General features: G+C 46.9%; 1 protein-coding gene across 2 annotated transcripts; it reads right to left on the minus strand.

Moving 5' to 3' along the window:
* Positions 1–1,120: 1,120 nt before the first annotated feature.
* On the minus strand, positions 1,121–14,925 carry HAUS1 (HAUS augmin like complex subunit 1). 2 transcript variants are annotated; one of them, XM_028749057.2, is made up of 9 exons: positions 14,801–14,925; positions 12,905–13,079; positions 11,810–11,945; positions 9,900–10,034; positions 8,020–8,143; positions 5,140–5,205; positions 3,866–3,937; positions 2,557–2,604; positions 1,121–1,414 (listed from the first exon to the last, which is right to left on the minus strand). In XM_028749057.2, the coding sequence occupies exons 1-9, from the start codon at positions 14,840–14,842 to the stop codon at positions 1,328–1,330; spliced, it is 885 nt and encodes a 294-aa protein (XP_028604890.1). In that variant the 5' UTR covers positions 14,843–14,925; the 3' UTR covers positions 1,121–1,327. The 2 variants fall into 2 exon arrangements, with proteins under 2 accessions (XP_028604890.1, XP_028604891.2); XM_028749058.2 differs by having other exon boundaries at positions 1,323–1,414; positions 5,140–5,254.
* Between the last annotated feature and the right edge of the window lie 1,368 nt (positions 14,926–16,293).

Here is a 16,293-nt window from a genome sequence, read left to right on the forward strand (position 1 = left end):
ATTATACCAGAAAGATATGGATGTCTCGTACACCCCAGGTAGTGTGGTTTCTGACCTTGAGCCAGACATCCTGGAGAGTGAAGTCAAATGGGCCTTAGAAAGCACTGCCAGTGGAAATGATGATATTCCTGCTTTTTTAACTTATATGCAGAATTCATCATGCGAAAGGCTGGGCTGGATGAATCCCAAGCCGGAATTAAGATTGCCGGAAGAAATATCAACAACCTCAGATATGCAGAAGACCATGATCACTGCAAATGACAAACCTAGACACTAGTGAATATATAGATAAAAGGTAAAGGTAAAGGTACCCCTGCCTGTACGGGCCAGTCTTGACAGACTCTAGGGTTGTGCGCCCATCTCACTCAAGAGGCCGGGGGCCAGCGCTGTCCGGAGACACTTCCGGGTCACGTGGCCACCGTGACATCGCTGCTCTGGCGAGCCAGAGCCGCACATGGAAACGCCGTTTACCTTCCTGCTAGTAAGCGGTCCCTATTTATCTACTTGCACCGGAGGATGCTTTCGAACTGCTAGGTTGGCAGGCGCTGGGACCGAACAACAGGAGCGCACCCTGCCGCGGGGATTGGAACCACCGACCTTTCGATCGGCAAGCCCTAGGCGCTGAGGCTTTTACCCACAGCGCCACCCGCGTCCCTTGAATATATAGATACATCCTCATTACTCATATATAGATACATCCTCATTACTCACATTGCTTTTTGCTCATTTGAGCTGATCGACCCCCCCCCCCCCGATTCATGGTTACCTTAATTCTTTACTGTATCATCACATTTGCACTTTTTCCTAATTACTTTGCCCATTACCATTGTCATATTATTTAAATAAAATGTAAAAAGGTAGAATCATCAACATTACAAGTCTTCTTAAGTCTATCCTGATAGTGTTGTTAAATGTTTACAATTGTCTTTCAAGTATTGTATAAATTTACAGTACCCCAGTCTTTTTGGAAAGCTTGATCACACTGGTTTCGGATTTTCCCGGTCAGCTTCCTAAAGTTAATCAAACCTTGAATGGTTTCTGCTCCTGTATACAATATGAGTACCGCCTGGAGGGGCAGCGGTCAAATCAGATTGTTACACATACTGATTGTAAAGGATGGTTCAGAAATGCTGTTTTATTGTTCGTTCTCATGGAGGAAATAGAGAGAAATGTATGCAAAACACAAAGCTGTACATTTTTAAAAATAAAAAAAGGTGGAGAAAGGGAAGTGAAGGAAAGATGACAAAGGCCACATGAACATAAGAAAGATATACCAAGAGCCACAGAATTTACAATATAGAACTGCCCTTTTGTTTCTGCACCAAGGTCATTGGGAAAAGTGACGTTTGGTAGATAAAGGGACCGAAAGTGCTGTCATATCCACCTTTGCTGAAACCTCGGCCTCAAGAGCTTCCTAGAAAAGGGAGAGAAAAGTCAGCACCAATATTTGGATGGGAGTTAAGACACCCTCCCCAATACAGAAACATGGTATGGTATGGCAACGTACCATACAGATGCTTCCCACAAGCTGAAACCGACCAAAAAAGGAAATTGGGATGACAGGTATCCTTAATCCCATAGATTTATATCCCGCTTTTTAAAAGCATGTTCTCGCAAAGCGGCAAACATGATACACAAAGCAAACACCAACCAACAATACGATAAAAAATGATTGGACATTCAAAACCCTTAACAGAGACAGGACGGTCAAGCCAACGTAGTGAAGGAAACAGAATAGGTCAGAATGAAAAGATTTTAGATGTCGTTGAACGCAGCATGGCCACTGGTCAGGGATGATCTAGTACACAACACCTAAGAGGGTTTTTGTGGGGATTAAATGAGGAGGGGGAAAACCATGTACGCCACCTTCAGCTTCTTGGAGAAAAAGGTGGGTTATAAATTTAACAAGTAATAAATAAATGTGAAAAGGAGGAATGGTTGACAGGCTTAGATTTGCACTTGAACCTCTCTCTGCATTGCTTGATGTGCAGAGATAAGGACAAAGCACTTTAGAGGAAGGCAGAGATGGGCAATGGCTTGAGCATGGGTAGGCAAACTAAGGCCCGGGGGCCGGATCCGGCCCAATCGCCTTCTAAATCCGGCCTGTGGATAGTCTGGGAATCAGCAGGTTTTTCCATGAGTAGAATGTGTCCTTTTATTGAAAATGCACCTCTGGGTTATTTGTGGGGCCTGCCTGGTGTTTTTCCATGGGTAAAATGAATGCTTTTATTTAAAATGCATCTCTGGGTTATTTGTGGGGCATAGGAATTCATTCACTTTTCCCCTCAAAATATAGTCTGGCCCCCACAAGGTCTGAGGGACAGTGGACCGGCCCCCTGCTGAAAACGTTTGCTGACCCCTAGCCTTGAGCTTATGTAGGGAGGTGGCAATTTCTTGTGCTGCCTTTAGGACAGAAGAGGTCTGGCCCACCCTACCCAGTTTCTCCACCCCTCCAAAATATCCCCGGACAAGAAAAATGCACCAAAATAGCCCAGAAGATCAGCCTGTCCACCGGTGCAACTAAGAGAACATATTAATACCAACAAAAGCACCTACCAGCTCCCTCTTTGCTTCTTCAATCTTCACTCGTGCGAGAGAAGGACTCTGAAAAGAGCAGTAGAAAGCTATTTAGGCAGACATAGGGGTTTTCCACGCTCCCGTCTGAATTTTTGAAATCAAGCAAAAAGTCTATGGAGGTATTGCTGCCCCCCAAAAAACTTTAAAAAGAGAGTTTTTAAAGTGCATTTGTTCAGCACACACTCCAGTGCCATCAGAAATCATTCCATGAAATGGAGACGGATAGGCAATGAAGAAGAGTGAGTTTTGAACAAAGATACTTCAGTGTCCAGCAGCAATCTGAAGGTTTCTTGACCCCTGAAACAACCCTACCCACCTTCCTTCTTGCCACTTATGTCTGCAACTGACCACCAGAAGGGCCGCAACTGTTAACTGGAGCAACATTTGCGGACATTTATTTATTTAAAAACAAGAATAATAGCGTGCATACACCATATTTTTCGCTCTATAAGACACACTTTTTCCCCTTCAAAAATTAAGGGGAAATGTGTGTGCGTCTTATGGAGCGAATGCAGGCTGCTTGGCTTCAGCGATAGCAATGCAAAGCCTCTGAAGCGCAGAGGGAGAGCTCCCCCCCCCCGTGCTCCGGAGGCTTCGCGTTGCTTTCGCTGAAGCCGCCTGAAGCCCCCGGAGCACAGTGGGAGCCCCCGCATCACGCCAGGGTCTTCAGGCCGCTACCCGCAAGCCTTCTGAGCACAGCAGGAGTTCCCGCTGCGCTCCAAAGGCTTGCGGATAGCCGCCTGAAGCCTGGAGAGCGAGAAGGGTCGGTGCACACCGATCCCTCTTGCTCTCCAGGCTTCGCTTCGCTGGAGAGGCGCTGCACAGTTTCCCCCCTCTGCGCAGCGCCCCTTCAGCAAAGCATTAGGAGAAATGGAAGGGGCTCCGTTTCTCCTGCCGCTTCGCTGAAGGGGCGCTGAGCAAAGGGGGAGAATTTTTTTTCCCCTGTTCTCCCCCCTCCTATGGTCCGGTGCGTCCTATAGAACGAAAAATACAGTATGTTCAAGTGCTGTAGAAATAATAGCAATTCTATAGCCTTGGCAGCAAAGAAAGCTCCTTTCACATGTCTGCTAACCCATAACCCTCATGTCAGGCTGAACTTCCAAAAGCCAACTGAGCCAAGGGATACATGCCAATATTTTAAACTAGCCCTTGGGCAATCTGGTGGTTTCCTGGCATTTGGGGCCGCAGCAGACTTGTCAACTGGCACCATATTGGGGAACTCTCCTGGAAGTTGAGCTACAATGCTAGGATTCTACAGTTCTAAGAGAAGCGGGGTACGGGAGATTACAGGGGTCAGGTCCAGATACGACTCCAGTTTCTTCTTCAAAGGCACCGCCTGCTTCTTTAATTCCGCTAGATTCTGTGGATAGAAACACAAAACAAACCATTCACACAGTGACTCTGTCTTTCTCCCCCAAGAAAGAAAGAAAGAAAGAAAGAAAGAAAGAAAGAAAGAAAGAAAGAAAGAAAGAAAGAAATGCAAGGTTTGGGTGGGTGCTTTTTAGCCTCACGATCTGCAATAAACGACACTTCAAAGCCATCAGCAAAATATGCATGCCTATCTACACACGGGACGCAGGTCTAAACTACTGATCCTAGGGCTTGCCAATCAGAAGGTCAGCGGTTCAAATCCCCGCGACGGGGTAAGCGCCCATTGCTCGGTCCCTGCTCCTGCTAACCTAGCAGTTCAAAAGCACGTCAAAGTGCAAGTAGATAAATAGGTATTGCTCTGGCAGGAAGGTAAACGGCGTTTCCGTGCGCTGCTCTGGTTCGCCAGAAGTGGCTTAGCCATGCTGGCCACATGACCCTTTGTCTGCGGACAAATGTTGGCTCCCTGGGCCAGTAAAGCAAGATGAGCGCCGCAACCCCAGAGTCGTTCATGACTGGACTGAACTGTCAGGGGTCCTTTACCTTTTTTATCTACACACTTAATTTCCATATTTTGGGAAGAATGGACTGGAGAGTTTGGTTCAGAGTTTCTGATCAGGGATGGTGAGAAATGTAGTCTAGCAACATCTAAGTGGCCAAAATCCCCCGTCTTAATCTGTATTGAAATTGCAGGAGGGGTGGAAGCCAGGCAGAAGAAATTAGATGATATGGGAATAGGAGACGCCCGGAATGGCTGGGGAAACCCAGCCAGATGTGCGGGGAATGAATGAATGAAGATGTTGACGACAGTATTGTTATTATTTACAATTACAGCCTATGGCTTCCCACCCCCCAATACAAAACACCGTATTTTTGTTTGTGTCTTTCATAGCTTGTGCGTCAAGAACCCAGATGGCCGGGGTATAAATAATAAGTTATTATTATTAATATTATTTCTCTCTTGCAGTATTTCAGTTAGCACTAGGGGCCTGCCCTTTGATGTAAAATGTGAATCCCTTTGCATTCTCTGAAACACGCATCACAGAGGCATTTGGAGCTGATCTCACCATCTCTAGCAAGCTCACAGCCAACTGCCATCTGGGTAAATGGCATTTCCTCCCTATCATCCAGGTTGAATGCCAACCAGTGTGTGTCATTTTCAAACACCGTCAACATTCAAGGCGAAACACCCACCTCTGAGAGATTCACCAGAGACTCGTGAGTCAGTGAAACATCCATCCCACACATAGATAATTGTTCCTGCCAAGAGATACGAAGAAACCCAGGATAAGGGGGCAAGCAATGACTTCTGTTCAGCAATGAAAACAGACGGTACGCGTTGTAGGATTACCCTCAGGAAAAAGACAGAGATGAAAAAGTCATTTTGCTAGTTCCCATATAATTAAAAATACAGTGGTGCCTCGCAAGACGAAAAGAATCCGTTCCGCGAGTCTCTTCATCTTGCGGTTTTTTTGTCTTGCAAAGCAAGCCCATTAGCGGCTTAGCGCTATTAGCGGCTTAGCGGGCCAGCTGATAAGCGGCTTAGCGATCAGCTGTTAAGCGGCTTAGCAGATCAGCTGTTAAGCGGCTTAGCGGCTTGGGAAAGGGGGGGGGAGGAAAAAAACCTGCAGGAACTCGCAAGACATTTTCGTCTTGCGAAGCAAGCCCATAGGAAATTCGTTTTGCGAAGCACCTCCAAAACGGAAAACCCTTTCGTCTAGCGGGTTTTCCGTCTTGCGAGGCATTCGTCTTGCGGGGCACCACTGTAGCAAAAATGCCATTCTGCTTCATGAACATATGCTTTGCACTGAGTCTTCCTCCTAACTGTTGGTCCTCCTAATTCAGTATAGTCTACACTGACAGGAGACTTTCACAGTCCTACTTGGACATGCCAGGGGTTGAATTTGAGACCTTTCGCATGGAAGCCAGGCGCTCCCCCACTGAGCTAAATTATCATCATTTTATTATTTATTAAATTGATATACAGTGGTACCTCGGAAGTAAAATAGAATCCGTTCCAGAAGTCTGTCCGACTTCCAAAACGTTCGGAAACCGAGGCGCGGCTTCTGGTTGGCTGCAGGAAGCTCCCACAGCCAATTGGAAGCCATGGAAGCCCCGGCGGCCGTTCGGGTTCCAAAGAACGTTCGCAAACCGAAACAATCACTTCCGGGTTTGCAGCATTTGGGAGCCGAAACATCAGAGTACCAAGGCGTTTGGGTACCAAGGTATGATTGTACCGCCCTTCATCACAAGATCTCAGGGCGGTTCAGAAGATAAAAATACAGTCATACCTGGGGTTAAATATGCTTCAGGTTGAGCGTTTTCAGGTTACGCTCCGCGGTGACCCGGAAGTAACGGAACGCGTTACTTCTGGGTTTCGCCACTCGCACATGCGCAGACGCTCTAAATGACATCACATGCGCAAAAGCGGCAAAACGCGACCCGCACAGACGTTACGTTCTACTCAGGATGCGAACAGGACTCCGGAATGGATCCCGTTCGCATCCAGAGGTACCACTGTACAAGGTAGCACCAAACACTGTACAAGCACAAATAAATAGTTAAAATGAAAACAGTGAAACAATAACCGCCCTCCCCAACACATTTAAAAGGCAGTAGAATTTTAATCAGCCCTACGAGGCCTGGTTCAAGAGTACTGTGGTACCTCGGGTTACAGACGCTTCAGGTTTGAGACTCCGCTAACCCAGAAATAGTACTTTGAGTTAAGAACTTTGCTTCAGGATGAGAACAGAAATCGTGCCCCTTCACATGCTACCATCCTCCAGACCTCAAATGCAGGAGGCACACACAGAAAAGGCTCAGAGGATGATCTCAGGGTTTATATGGGGAGAAGCATTCTTTGAGGTACAGTGGTGCCTCGCAAGACGAAATTAATTCGTTCCGCAAGTTTTTTCTTCTTGCGAGTTTTTCGTCTTGCGAAGCACAGTTTCCCATAGGAATGCATTGAAAATCAATTAATGCGTTCCTAGGGAAACCGCTTGCCAGGCTGGCGGTGCGGAGAAGGGCTTTTCTCCCCACCGCAAGCCTTCAGGACAGGTACGGGAACAGAGGGGAAGGCGCGCAGAGCTTTCCCTCTGTTCCCGGGGCTTGCGTGGGAGGAGGGTTTTTCCTCCCCACCGCCAACATTCAGAACAGCATTCTGAATGTTGGCGGTGGGAAGGAAAACCCTCCTCCCACCCCAGGTCTTCAGGAAAGCCATCCGAAGCCGGGCGGCGGGAGGAGGCGTTCCCGCCCCGCCGCCCGGCATCGGAGCTTCGTTCGGAAGCCGGGCGGCGGGAGGAGGTCCGAGGACAGTGGGGAAGACGCGCTGCGCTTCCCCGCTGTCCCAGAGATTTCCCTATGGGCTGTCGTCTTGCGAAGCAAGCCCATAGGGAAATTCGTCTTGCGAAGCGCCTCCAAAACGGAAAACCCTTTCGTCTAGCGGGTTTTCCGTCTTGCGAGGCGTTCGTCTTGCGGGGTACCACTGTATTGTGGTCCTGAGCCATCTAAGGCTTTATAGGTCAAAAACATTATTCTGAATGGGGCCCAGAAGCTAATTGACAGGCCGTGCAGTCAAACCAGGATTAGCATTATATGCTCAAACCGTCTTGCTAAACCCGGTGAGCTAAACGGCCGCCAAATTCTGCACCAGGTAGAGCTTTTGAACCCAGTGGCGTAGCGTGGGTTGTCAGCACCCGGGGCAAGGCAAGTAATTTGCGCCCCCTAACCCGTGGATTTGCGCCCCCTAACCCATGGATTTGCGCCCCCTAACCTGTGGATTTGCCCTAACCCCAGATGTTGCGCCCGGTGCGGCCGGCCCCCCCTGCACCCCCCACGCTACGCCACTGTTTGAACCGTCTTCAGAGGCAGCCATTCTTCCTTTGTTACCCACACCTCTCCATCTGCCTCCCCCTCTGTCAAATTCAGATTGCAAGCTCCTTGGGGCAGGGGCTTTTATTACTCCACTCTGCAAAGCTGCAAAGATAGCACTATAGAAAGCATTAGTAAAAGCAAGCTTCCCATTTCAGTGAGCCTCCCCTACAGCAACACCAATAAAGGGTTCTTTGTGTTAACCTCTGCTGCCTTGATTCTGAATTTGAAATCTTCCACTTTGTCCTTCAGGAACTTCATGTTCTGGGTCCGGTTATCAGCTTTCGCTTTTTCCACTACCAGTAGTTCTTCGGTTTTCTTAAGGTCACTACAACGACAAAAACAGCAAAGACTTCTTATCAGTGGCAGAACTCCTTTGCTAAATGCCAAGGAGGCCAGAAACCAAACTGCTTGTCTGCTCGCAGAACAGCTCAAGAAACTCCATGTACAACTTCCATTGAACAGGGCTAGTAGGATCTGGAATCTACAACCGTGGGGTGAACCCTACCCAACCCCCAAATACCCCACAGTATTCGGATTGTGGTTAGCTGAGTCTTCAGGATCACAAAGCATGTACAGGCTTGCAATAAGGAAGGTTGCTCTTTCGGAAAGTGAGATGGAACGGGGAAAATAAAGGCTCACGCTATAGCAGCTGACATTTCCAATGCATTTAACAAAATTCAAATAAAAGACCCAAACATACCCTGGCAAACCTGCCTGCCGTGAGACTGGGATTTGCAGAGGCACAACAAGGACTGCAATATGGAATATTTTCCCTGAAGGCAGTTGTGGGGAGACCTCAGGTTTGGTGGCCAAATGTAAAGCCATTTGTAAATGTTCATGAACTTTTAATCCTGCAGTATGGAGGTTAACAGCAAGTCAACAGAAGCGGACCTAGCGATTCCCTGTGGTTGCTAAGCAGCTTAGACTTAAGACCGTGGAAGGATAAATACCCACTGTCCATTAAAAACAAAGGTCTGTGCACCTAATAGCCCCAGCTACATTTGAACTTTTTTCATACAGACATCAATTTTGTGTGGACATCTGGAGGGCTTCTACAGTGGTACCTTGGGTTAAGTACTTAATTCCTTCCGGAGGTCTGTTCTTAACCTGAAGCTGCTCTTAAGCTGAAGCACCACTTTAGCTAACGGGGCCTCCTGCTGCCGCTGCGCCGCCAGAGCACGATTTCTGTTCTCATCCTGAAGCAAAGTTCTTAACCCGAGGTAATATTTCTGGGTTAGCGGAGTCTGTAACCTGAAGCGTATGTAACCCGAGGTACCACTGTATTATGTTATATGTTTATTAAGTTATATGCTTAAGACTCTTTACCTTTTTTAACCTTTACCTATGTTTAAGTCTGGGATGCATGTAATGATGGTGACTGATGTTTGTGGCTCTGTTCTTGTTGGAAGTCAGGCCTAAATCACAATGGCCCACAATGCACTTTGCATGCTCTTTTGTGGCTATTACCTGTATGCTTTTAATAGAATATATCGATCTACATCTATCTATCTATCTATCTACAGTCATACCTTGGAAGTCGAACAGAATCCGTTCTGGAAGTCCGTTCGACTTCCAAAACTTTCGAAAACCAAAGTGCGTCTTCTGATTGGCTGCAGGAAGGTCCTGCAGCCAATCAGAAGCCGCGGAAGCCCCATCAGACATTTGGGTTCCAAAAGAACGTTTGATAATCGGAACACTCACTTCCGGGTTTTGATCATTCGGGAGCCAATTTGTTCAGGAGCCAAGGCGTTTGAGATCCAAGGTACGACTGTACTGTTTTCATTCTATTAATGCTTAATTGCTTTGTAATGGTTTCCCCACTAAGTTTTTAGCTATTCTTATTTTATCTGCAAGCCACCTTCACTGGCAAAAGGTGGGGTATAAATAAATATAGAAGGAGGAGGAGGAGGAAGAGGAGAAGCCAGGAGATCAAAAGGCATATGATGAAATTCAACTGCTAACAGATAAAAAAACACCACGCTGTTAACTGGCTGGCTGCCAGTGTGTCGGCATCCCTACCGAAGCTGCTGAGCTCACTGGAGAAAATTAAAGCATAAAGGAAACTTCTGTCCAGCTCTTACTCTTGAAGCCGTTTTTCCAGCACCAGCGCCGAGGTGAGCTTTTTCCTCAAAGTGCTCAGTTCCAGCTCCATCTCTTTGTTTTTGGACTCTGCGGCATCCAGCTCTGAAGTCAAATCATTGATGGCAGGAATGAAGCTAGAAACAATTGGTAATGACAATTATTTTTTAAAACAACAACTACCAAACGAACAGTATCCGGATTTCAGGGCTGTAAGGAGAAGCTCAGCTACCAGCTACCTACGTGCACCAAGGAAGGACTTGGCAAGCTGCGAATGGACCCATCTAGCTCAGGGTTGTCTACACCAGCTGGCAGCATCTCTGCACGAGCCCTGGCTGCGTACATTCCCAGCCCTACCTGGAAGTGGTGAGGATTGGACTTGGGAACTTATGCATGCAAAGGAGATGCTCTTCCACAAAGCTGTGGCCCTCTCCCCACTTATCTTTTTGGCTCATTCACACAAACTGCTAATAAGACCCTCTAAAGTATGGCAACACAGAACTCATGGGCCACATAATAATAATAATAATAATAATAATAATTTATTTATACCCCGCCCTCCCCAGCCAAGGCCGGGCTCAGGGCGGCTAACAAGCAATAATAAAAACAAGTTGAATGAATACAACCTACAAACAAGATTAAAATACAACATTAAAATATTGAAACATTAAGATATCAAAATGCAGCCTCATCACAGGAGGAAAAAGAAAAAAGAAAAAAGAAAGAGGGGGAGGGAATCAAATTGGCTCCAAGCCCAGGCGGAACAACTCTGTCTTACAGGCCCTGCAGAAAGAAATCAGATCCCGCAGGGCCCTGGTTTCATGAGGCAGAGCGTTCCACCAGGCCGGAGCCAGAGTTGAAAAAGCCCTGGCTCTGGTTGAGGCTAATCTAACTTCCTTAGGGCCCTGGACCTCTAGGGTGTTGCTATTTATGGACCTTAAGGTCCTCCGTGGGGCATACCGGGAGAGGCGGTCCTGTAGGTATGAGGGTCCTAGGCCATGAAGGGCTTTAAAGGTCAAAACCAGCACCTTAAATCTGACCCTGTACTCCACCGGGAGCCAGTGCAGCTGGAAAAGCACTGGGTGAACATGCTCCCATGGCAGAGACCCCATGAGGAGCCTCGCTGCAGCATTCTGCACGCTGGAGTTTCTGGGTCAGCTTCAAGGGCAGCCCCGCGTAGAGCGAATTACAGTAGTCAAGCCTGGAAGTGATTGTCGCATGGATCACTGTGGCCAGGTCGGGCCACATAATAATAAATTTAATTTCCATATCGGAAATTAATACCCAATATTATTTAATATACACAATATATTTAATTAAATATATACAAATAAATACACAATTAATAGATTTTACTTATTAAACAAATTCAGTACACCAACAGGTGAATGAGCTTTCATTAACAACACATGACACAAACAAAATATTTTTTTTAAGGATTTAAGGTTTTTTTTGGACCATCCATTCATGAAAGCACACTGTCTGTGAAAAGTTCATTCACAGGAAGGTGGAATGAGGCTTACACCCTAGTAAGTGTATTTATAATTGCAGCCTTGAACTACTTGTATAAACAACCCATTCCAGAGTGGTAGAACATTTATTTGTTCTGTTTATTTTTAGAATTTCTTACCCACCCTTCACCGTAAGCTCCCAGGTTGCTGATTGCAACTATATGATATAAACACAGGTTAAAACAATTCCGATTGTAAAAACAGACAAACCATTCAAACAAAAACAGGACGTGATTCTCTCTTTAAAACCCTCTCTCATATCCCTCTCTCAGTAAGACTGTAGGTGCAAAAGGCACTAAAACTTCATGAAACTGCAGCGCTTCTTCATGCAAACCGAGCATGAGACTGAGCACCCAAAAGAAGCTTATTCGATAACAGAGAAAACCAAAGGCAGACATTACCTTGCAAGGGAAGTGTCCTTTGTTTCAAGGGCTAAAGCTGTGTCTACCAATGTGTTCAGATAGCTAGTGCTGCCCTTAGACATGTTGCTGAAAGAAAGGTTCAGACTCTCGGTCAGAAGATCCTGTAGGAAGGTGCCTGGGGGGAAATATATTTATATTAAAAAACACATTTCTATGAAGCAGGCCACAGCAGAGAGGAACTCTTGAGTAGTTCGAAAATTGTTGCCTTGACTGGAGGAGAGACTAGACCTAAGACAGTTGTTGTGTGCAACAGGAATAGCCAATATAGTGCCCTGCAGATGTTGTTGGGACTCCAGACTCCTATAGTCCTCAATCTTTGGGAGATGCTGGCTGGGACTGAGAAGGCTTGGCCATCCCTGATGTACAGTTTTAAAGAACTAAAATAAGGAGGAGAGAGGTTATTGTATTTTAGTGTTAGGTTATTGTATTTTAGTGTTCTGTTGGAAGCCGCCCAGAGTGGCTGGAGAAACCCACCCAGATGGGCGGGGTATAAATAATAAATTATTATTATTACTACTATTACTACTACTACTTTTATTTATTATTATTATTATTATTATTATTCTAAAGCATGGGTAGGCAAACTAAGACCCACGGGCTGGAACAGGCCCAATTGCCTTCTGGATCCGGCCCGTAGATGGTCAGGGAATCACTGCATGGATTGCCAGCGCACACGTTCTTTCCCTCTCCCTCTCACGGTGGCGGCGCCTCCTCCCTCCCTCCTCCTGGCTTCTCCCTGCCCTGCCTAGAGGAGGAAGGGGGCTGGGTTTTGCCTCCATTTTAAGCAGCCCCTCTCCGGAGCCCTTTCACACGCTGCTCTTCGTCCCTCTGCCGCCGCTGCTGCCAGCCCCTGCCGCTTGCAAGACACAGGTAAGCAGCCACCGGGGCTTGTGGTGCTTGTGTCATTTTTTAAAATAATATATATATATATATATATATAGTCCGGCCCCCCACAAGGTCTGAGGGACAGTGGACCGGCCCCCTGCTGAAAAAGTTTGCTGATGCCTCTTCTAAAGTGTGTGTTTTAAGAGAGACCTACCCGCCGCAACTTCAAATTTAAGCTTTCAGTCTCACCGTCAGATTCGTACTCTACCGCCTTCTGCTTCATGTCCTCGATTAACAGGCGGACGTCCCCATCCCTGGACTCATTGCACTCTGCCAGCTCATACAAAATATCCACCGTCCGCGCATCGGCTTCGTACGGAGGGATGGGCTGATCCCCAAAGGTCTTCTTCAGCCACGAAGCAACCTAACGGGAAAAGCAGAAAGAAACCAATTACTGTTGTTGTTATTTAGCGCCTTTCATCATTATAAAATATGCTGCAGTTATTTAATTATTATAATATCATACTGTAAGGATAAACATGGAATGCGGGTGGCGCTGTGGGTTAAACCACAGAGCCTAGGACTTGCCGATCAGAAGGTCAGCAGTTCGAATCCCCACAACGGGGTGAGCTCCCGTTGCTTGGTCCCAGCTCCTGCCAGCCTAGCAGTTCGAAAGCACACCAATGTAAGTAGATAAATAGGTACCACTCTGGCAGGAAGGTAAACGGCGTTTCTGGTATCACCAGAAGCAGCTTGGTCATGCTGCCACATGACCCGGAAAAACTGTCTATGGACAAACGTCAGTTCCCTCGGCCAGTAAAGTGAGATAAACGCTGCAACCCCAAAGTCATTCGCGACTGGACTGAACTGTCAGGGGTCCTTTAACATTGCTGGTGGCTGTTAAAGGACCACCTTCCCTTATACAGGCGTGCAGATCATCAAGATCACCAGAAGAGGCCTTGCTGATAAAGGCAAGACCTTCTGAGTGTCATCTGGAAACAGGGCCTCTTCTGGGGTGGCCCCTACTCTCTGAAATGCCCTCCCCCCGTGCAGGGCCGGATTTAGGTTTGATGAGGCCCTAAACTACTGAAGGCAATGGGGCCCTTTATATGTCCAGCTGTCCTTTGTCAACCACAAAACTGTCACTTTTTTGTGTTGAATATATGCTACATGGTAATTTATGGACCTAATAGGTATCTAAAGCCATTTGCACATTACAAAATATTCCTTTTATCAAAGTAATCATTGAACTCAAATACAATTAAGAAGTATATTAATAGTGAAATAATTATTAAGCTCTAACTTTAAATGATTTTTTATTTATAACAAACCTCATAATGCAAACACATTGTCATTTGGCAATAACAAAAGTTCCTTTAGAAGCACACTTTACAAAGACTCATAATCTAGTCTCTAGAAACTTGCTATACCATGAAATAGTAATAGGTGTAAATGTATGATGCAAACTACTAATACAGTGGTACTTCGGGTTACATACGCTTCAGGTTACAGACTCCACTAACCCAGAAATAGTACCTCGGGTTAAGAACTTTGCTTCTGGATGAGAACAGAAATTTTGCTCCGGCGGCGCGGCAGCAGCAGGAGGCCCCTTTAGCTAAAGTGGTGCTTCAGGTTAAGAATGGACCTCTGGAACAAATTAAGTACTTAACCCGAGGTACCACTGTAATTATAAATAGCAGAATGTAGGCACCCTGTATATAGAAATGAGCAAACCAGTGATATTTTAGGGAGCAGGCTAGCAGGCGGGGCCCATGACTTACATCATAGGAGCCTACACAACACCAAACACTGTTGCTGTAGGTAGGTTTTATTTTATTTGTTTTTCATCTTATAGTTTGGAAATGTACATCCAGGTTTTTTTTCCTTTACATTTTTTGGGGGCCCTCAAGAGAGTGGGGCCCTAAGCTACAGCTTGTTTACCTTCTAAGTAAATCTGGCACTACCCCAGTGTAATTCAGGTGGGCGCTTAGCCAAAATTTCCTCGTTTGCTCAGCTTTCCCCTGACCACTCGCCCTTTACTCTCCTGCCTTCTCGCTCTTCAATTCGCCCTTCCCATCTGCAAAGCGCTTTCCTCTCCGGGAAGATCCCAGGGAGAGGGGGGGGGTCGCTTCCACACCGGCTCACCTTCTCCAGCTTCGCCTCCATCCCTGCCAGCTCCTCTTGCATTTGCAAACCTCCCGCTTCGCTCTTCCTCCGCAACTCCCCCGTCGCGGAACGATGGCGTCACAGGGCGAGGTGCTTCTTGGGAGTTGTAGTTCGGAGGGGCCTAGTCAATGCATCAAAGCCCAGCCCACGCTGGGGAGGCGCTGTAACTCCCTGCCCGCCTCCTCCCGGCTGCAGAGCTTAAGGGCGCGCAAGGGGGGGAGCAAGCTGCATCGGGAAGGACGAGCGACCTTGGTTCACCCGGGAAGGGGCCGAGAAAAGCCCCGGGGGTGGGGGCGGAAGAGCAAAGGCAGCCGCGTTGCTCCTCAATGGGAAAATGCACAGGCGTGCATACCTGGGGTCAGCAAACTTTTTCAAGAGGGGGCTGGTCTACTGTCCTTCAGACCTTGCGGGCCGGACTATATTGGGGGGGGGGGGGGAATGAACGAATTCCTATGCCCCACAAATAACCCAGAGATGCATTAAAGCAAAGCAAAAGCACACACACTATACTCATGTAAAAACAACAGGCAGGCCCCACAAATAACCCAGAGATGCATTTTAAGTAAAAGGACACATTCTACTCATGGAAAAACACGCTGATTCCCAGACCGTCTATATGGGCCAGATTTAGAAGGCGATTGGGCCAGATCTGGCCTCAGGGCCTTAGTTTGCCTCCCCATAGATAAGACAAATGGCATTTGTCGGACACTCAACACAACGTCATGTACGTTGGGCACCTTCTGGATTCGCACCTGAAACTTTGGAACAAGGTTTCCCCATAGGAACCTGTGCTTAGAGGGTGGGGGGTGAGGGATGGGGATTCCCAAACTTTACATTTTTCTTTTGAAAAAAACAAGTAAGAAATGTTGCGTGTGTGCTTGCGTATACAGTGCTTGCATCATATCTATTGGAGATGCCCATCTTTTCAATATTATCGGAAGCCGCCCAGAGTGGCTGGGGAAACCCAGCCAGATGGGCGGAGTACAAATTATTATTACTATTATTACGTATTATTATTATTATCATCCATCCTAGGGTCAGTTTACGGAATAGACACACAGAAATATATACCATAGTACGTAACAGTATTATGAAGAGAATATATTTTCATCGCATTTGAGGTGTGCCCACTTTATGTGTTTTTCCAAATATTATTATAAACAGAAGACGCAACCGTCGTCCCTCCCTCCCTAAGAAAGAGGTGACTGGCAATGAGGGCCGCAGTCCTGGCCGCATTTACTCAGGAGTAACTTCCAATGACTTGAAATGGGGTTATTCTCAGGCATTTGGGATTAGGAGCGCAGCGATTTTTAGTGTCAGGAGCGATAAGCACTCTGCACGTGCTTAGAGGAGCTTCGCTCACTAGGGTAAATCATGCAAGGCAGAGGGAAACCCCGGTTATTAAGCAGAGACTCAAACCAAGCTACCGTTCGGGTGCAGGTGACAACGCAGCACTGAGCAGCGAGCCACGT

This window comes from Podarcis muralis, chromosome 11, assembly GCF_964188315.1.
Source record: "Podarcis muralis chromosome 11, rPodMur119.hap1.1, whole genome shotgun sequence".
NCBI lineage: Eukaryota > Metazoa > Chordata > Lepidosauria > Squamata > Lacertidae > Podarcis > Podarcis muralis.

Bases quoted from the DNA above. Each gene is read 5' to 3' on its own strand.
- HAUS1 (XM_028749057.2), bottom strand. From the start codon at position 14,842: ATGCAAGAGGAGCTGGCAGGGATGGAGGCGAAGCTGGAGAAG. The intron at 8,144-9,899 runs GTAAGAGCTGGA...TTGTCGTTGTAG, and splicing joins CTGGAAAAACGGCTTCAAGA to TGACCTTAAGAAAACCGAAG. The intron at 2,605-3,865 runs GTAATCTCCCGT...TGCTCTTTTCAG, and splicing joins CGTATCTGGACCTGACCCCT to AGTCCTTCTCTCGCACGAGT.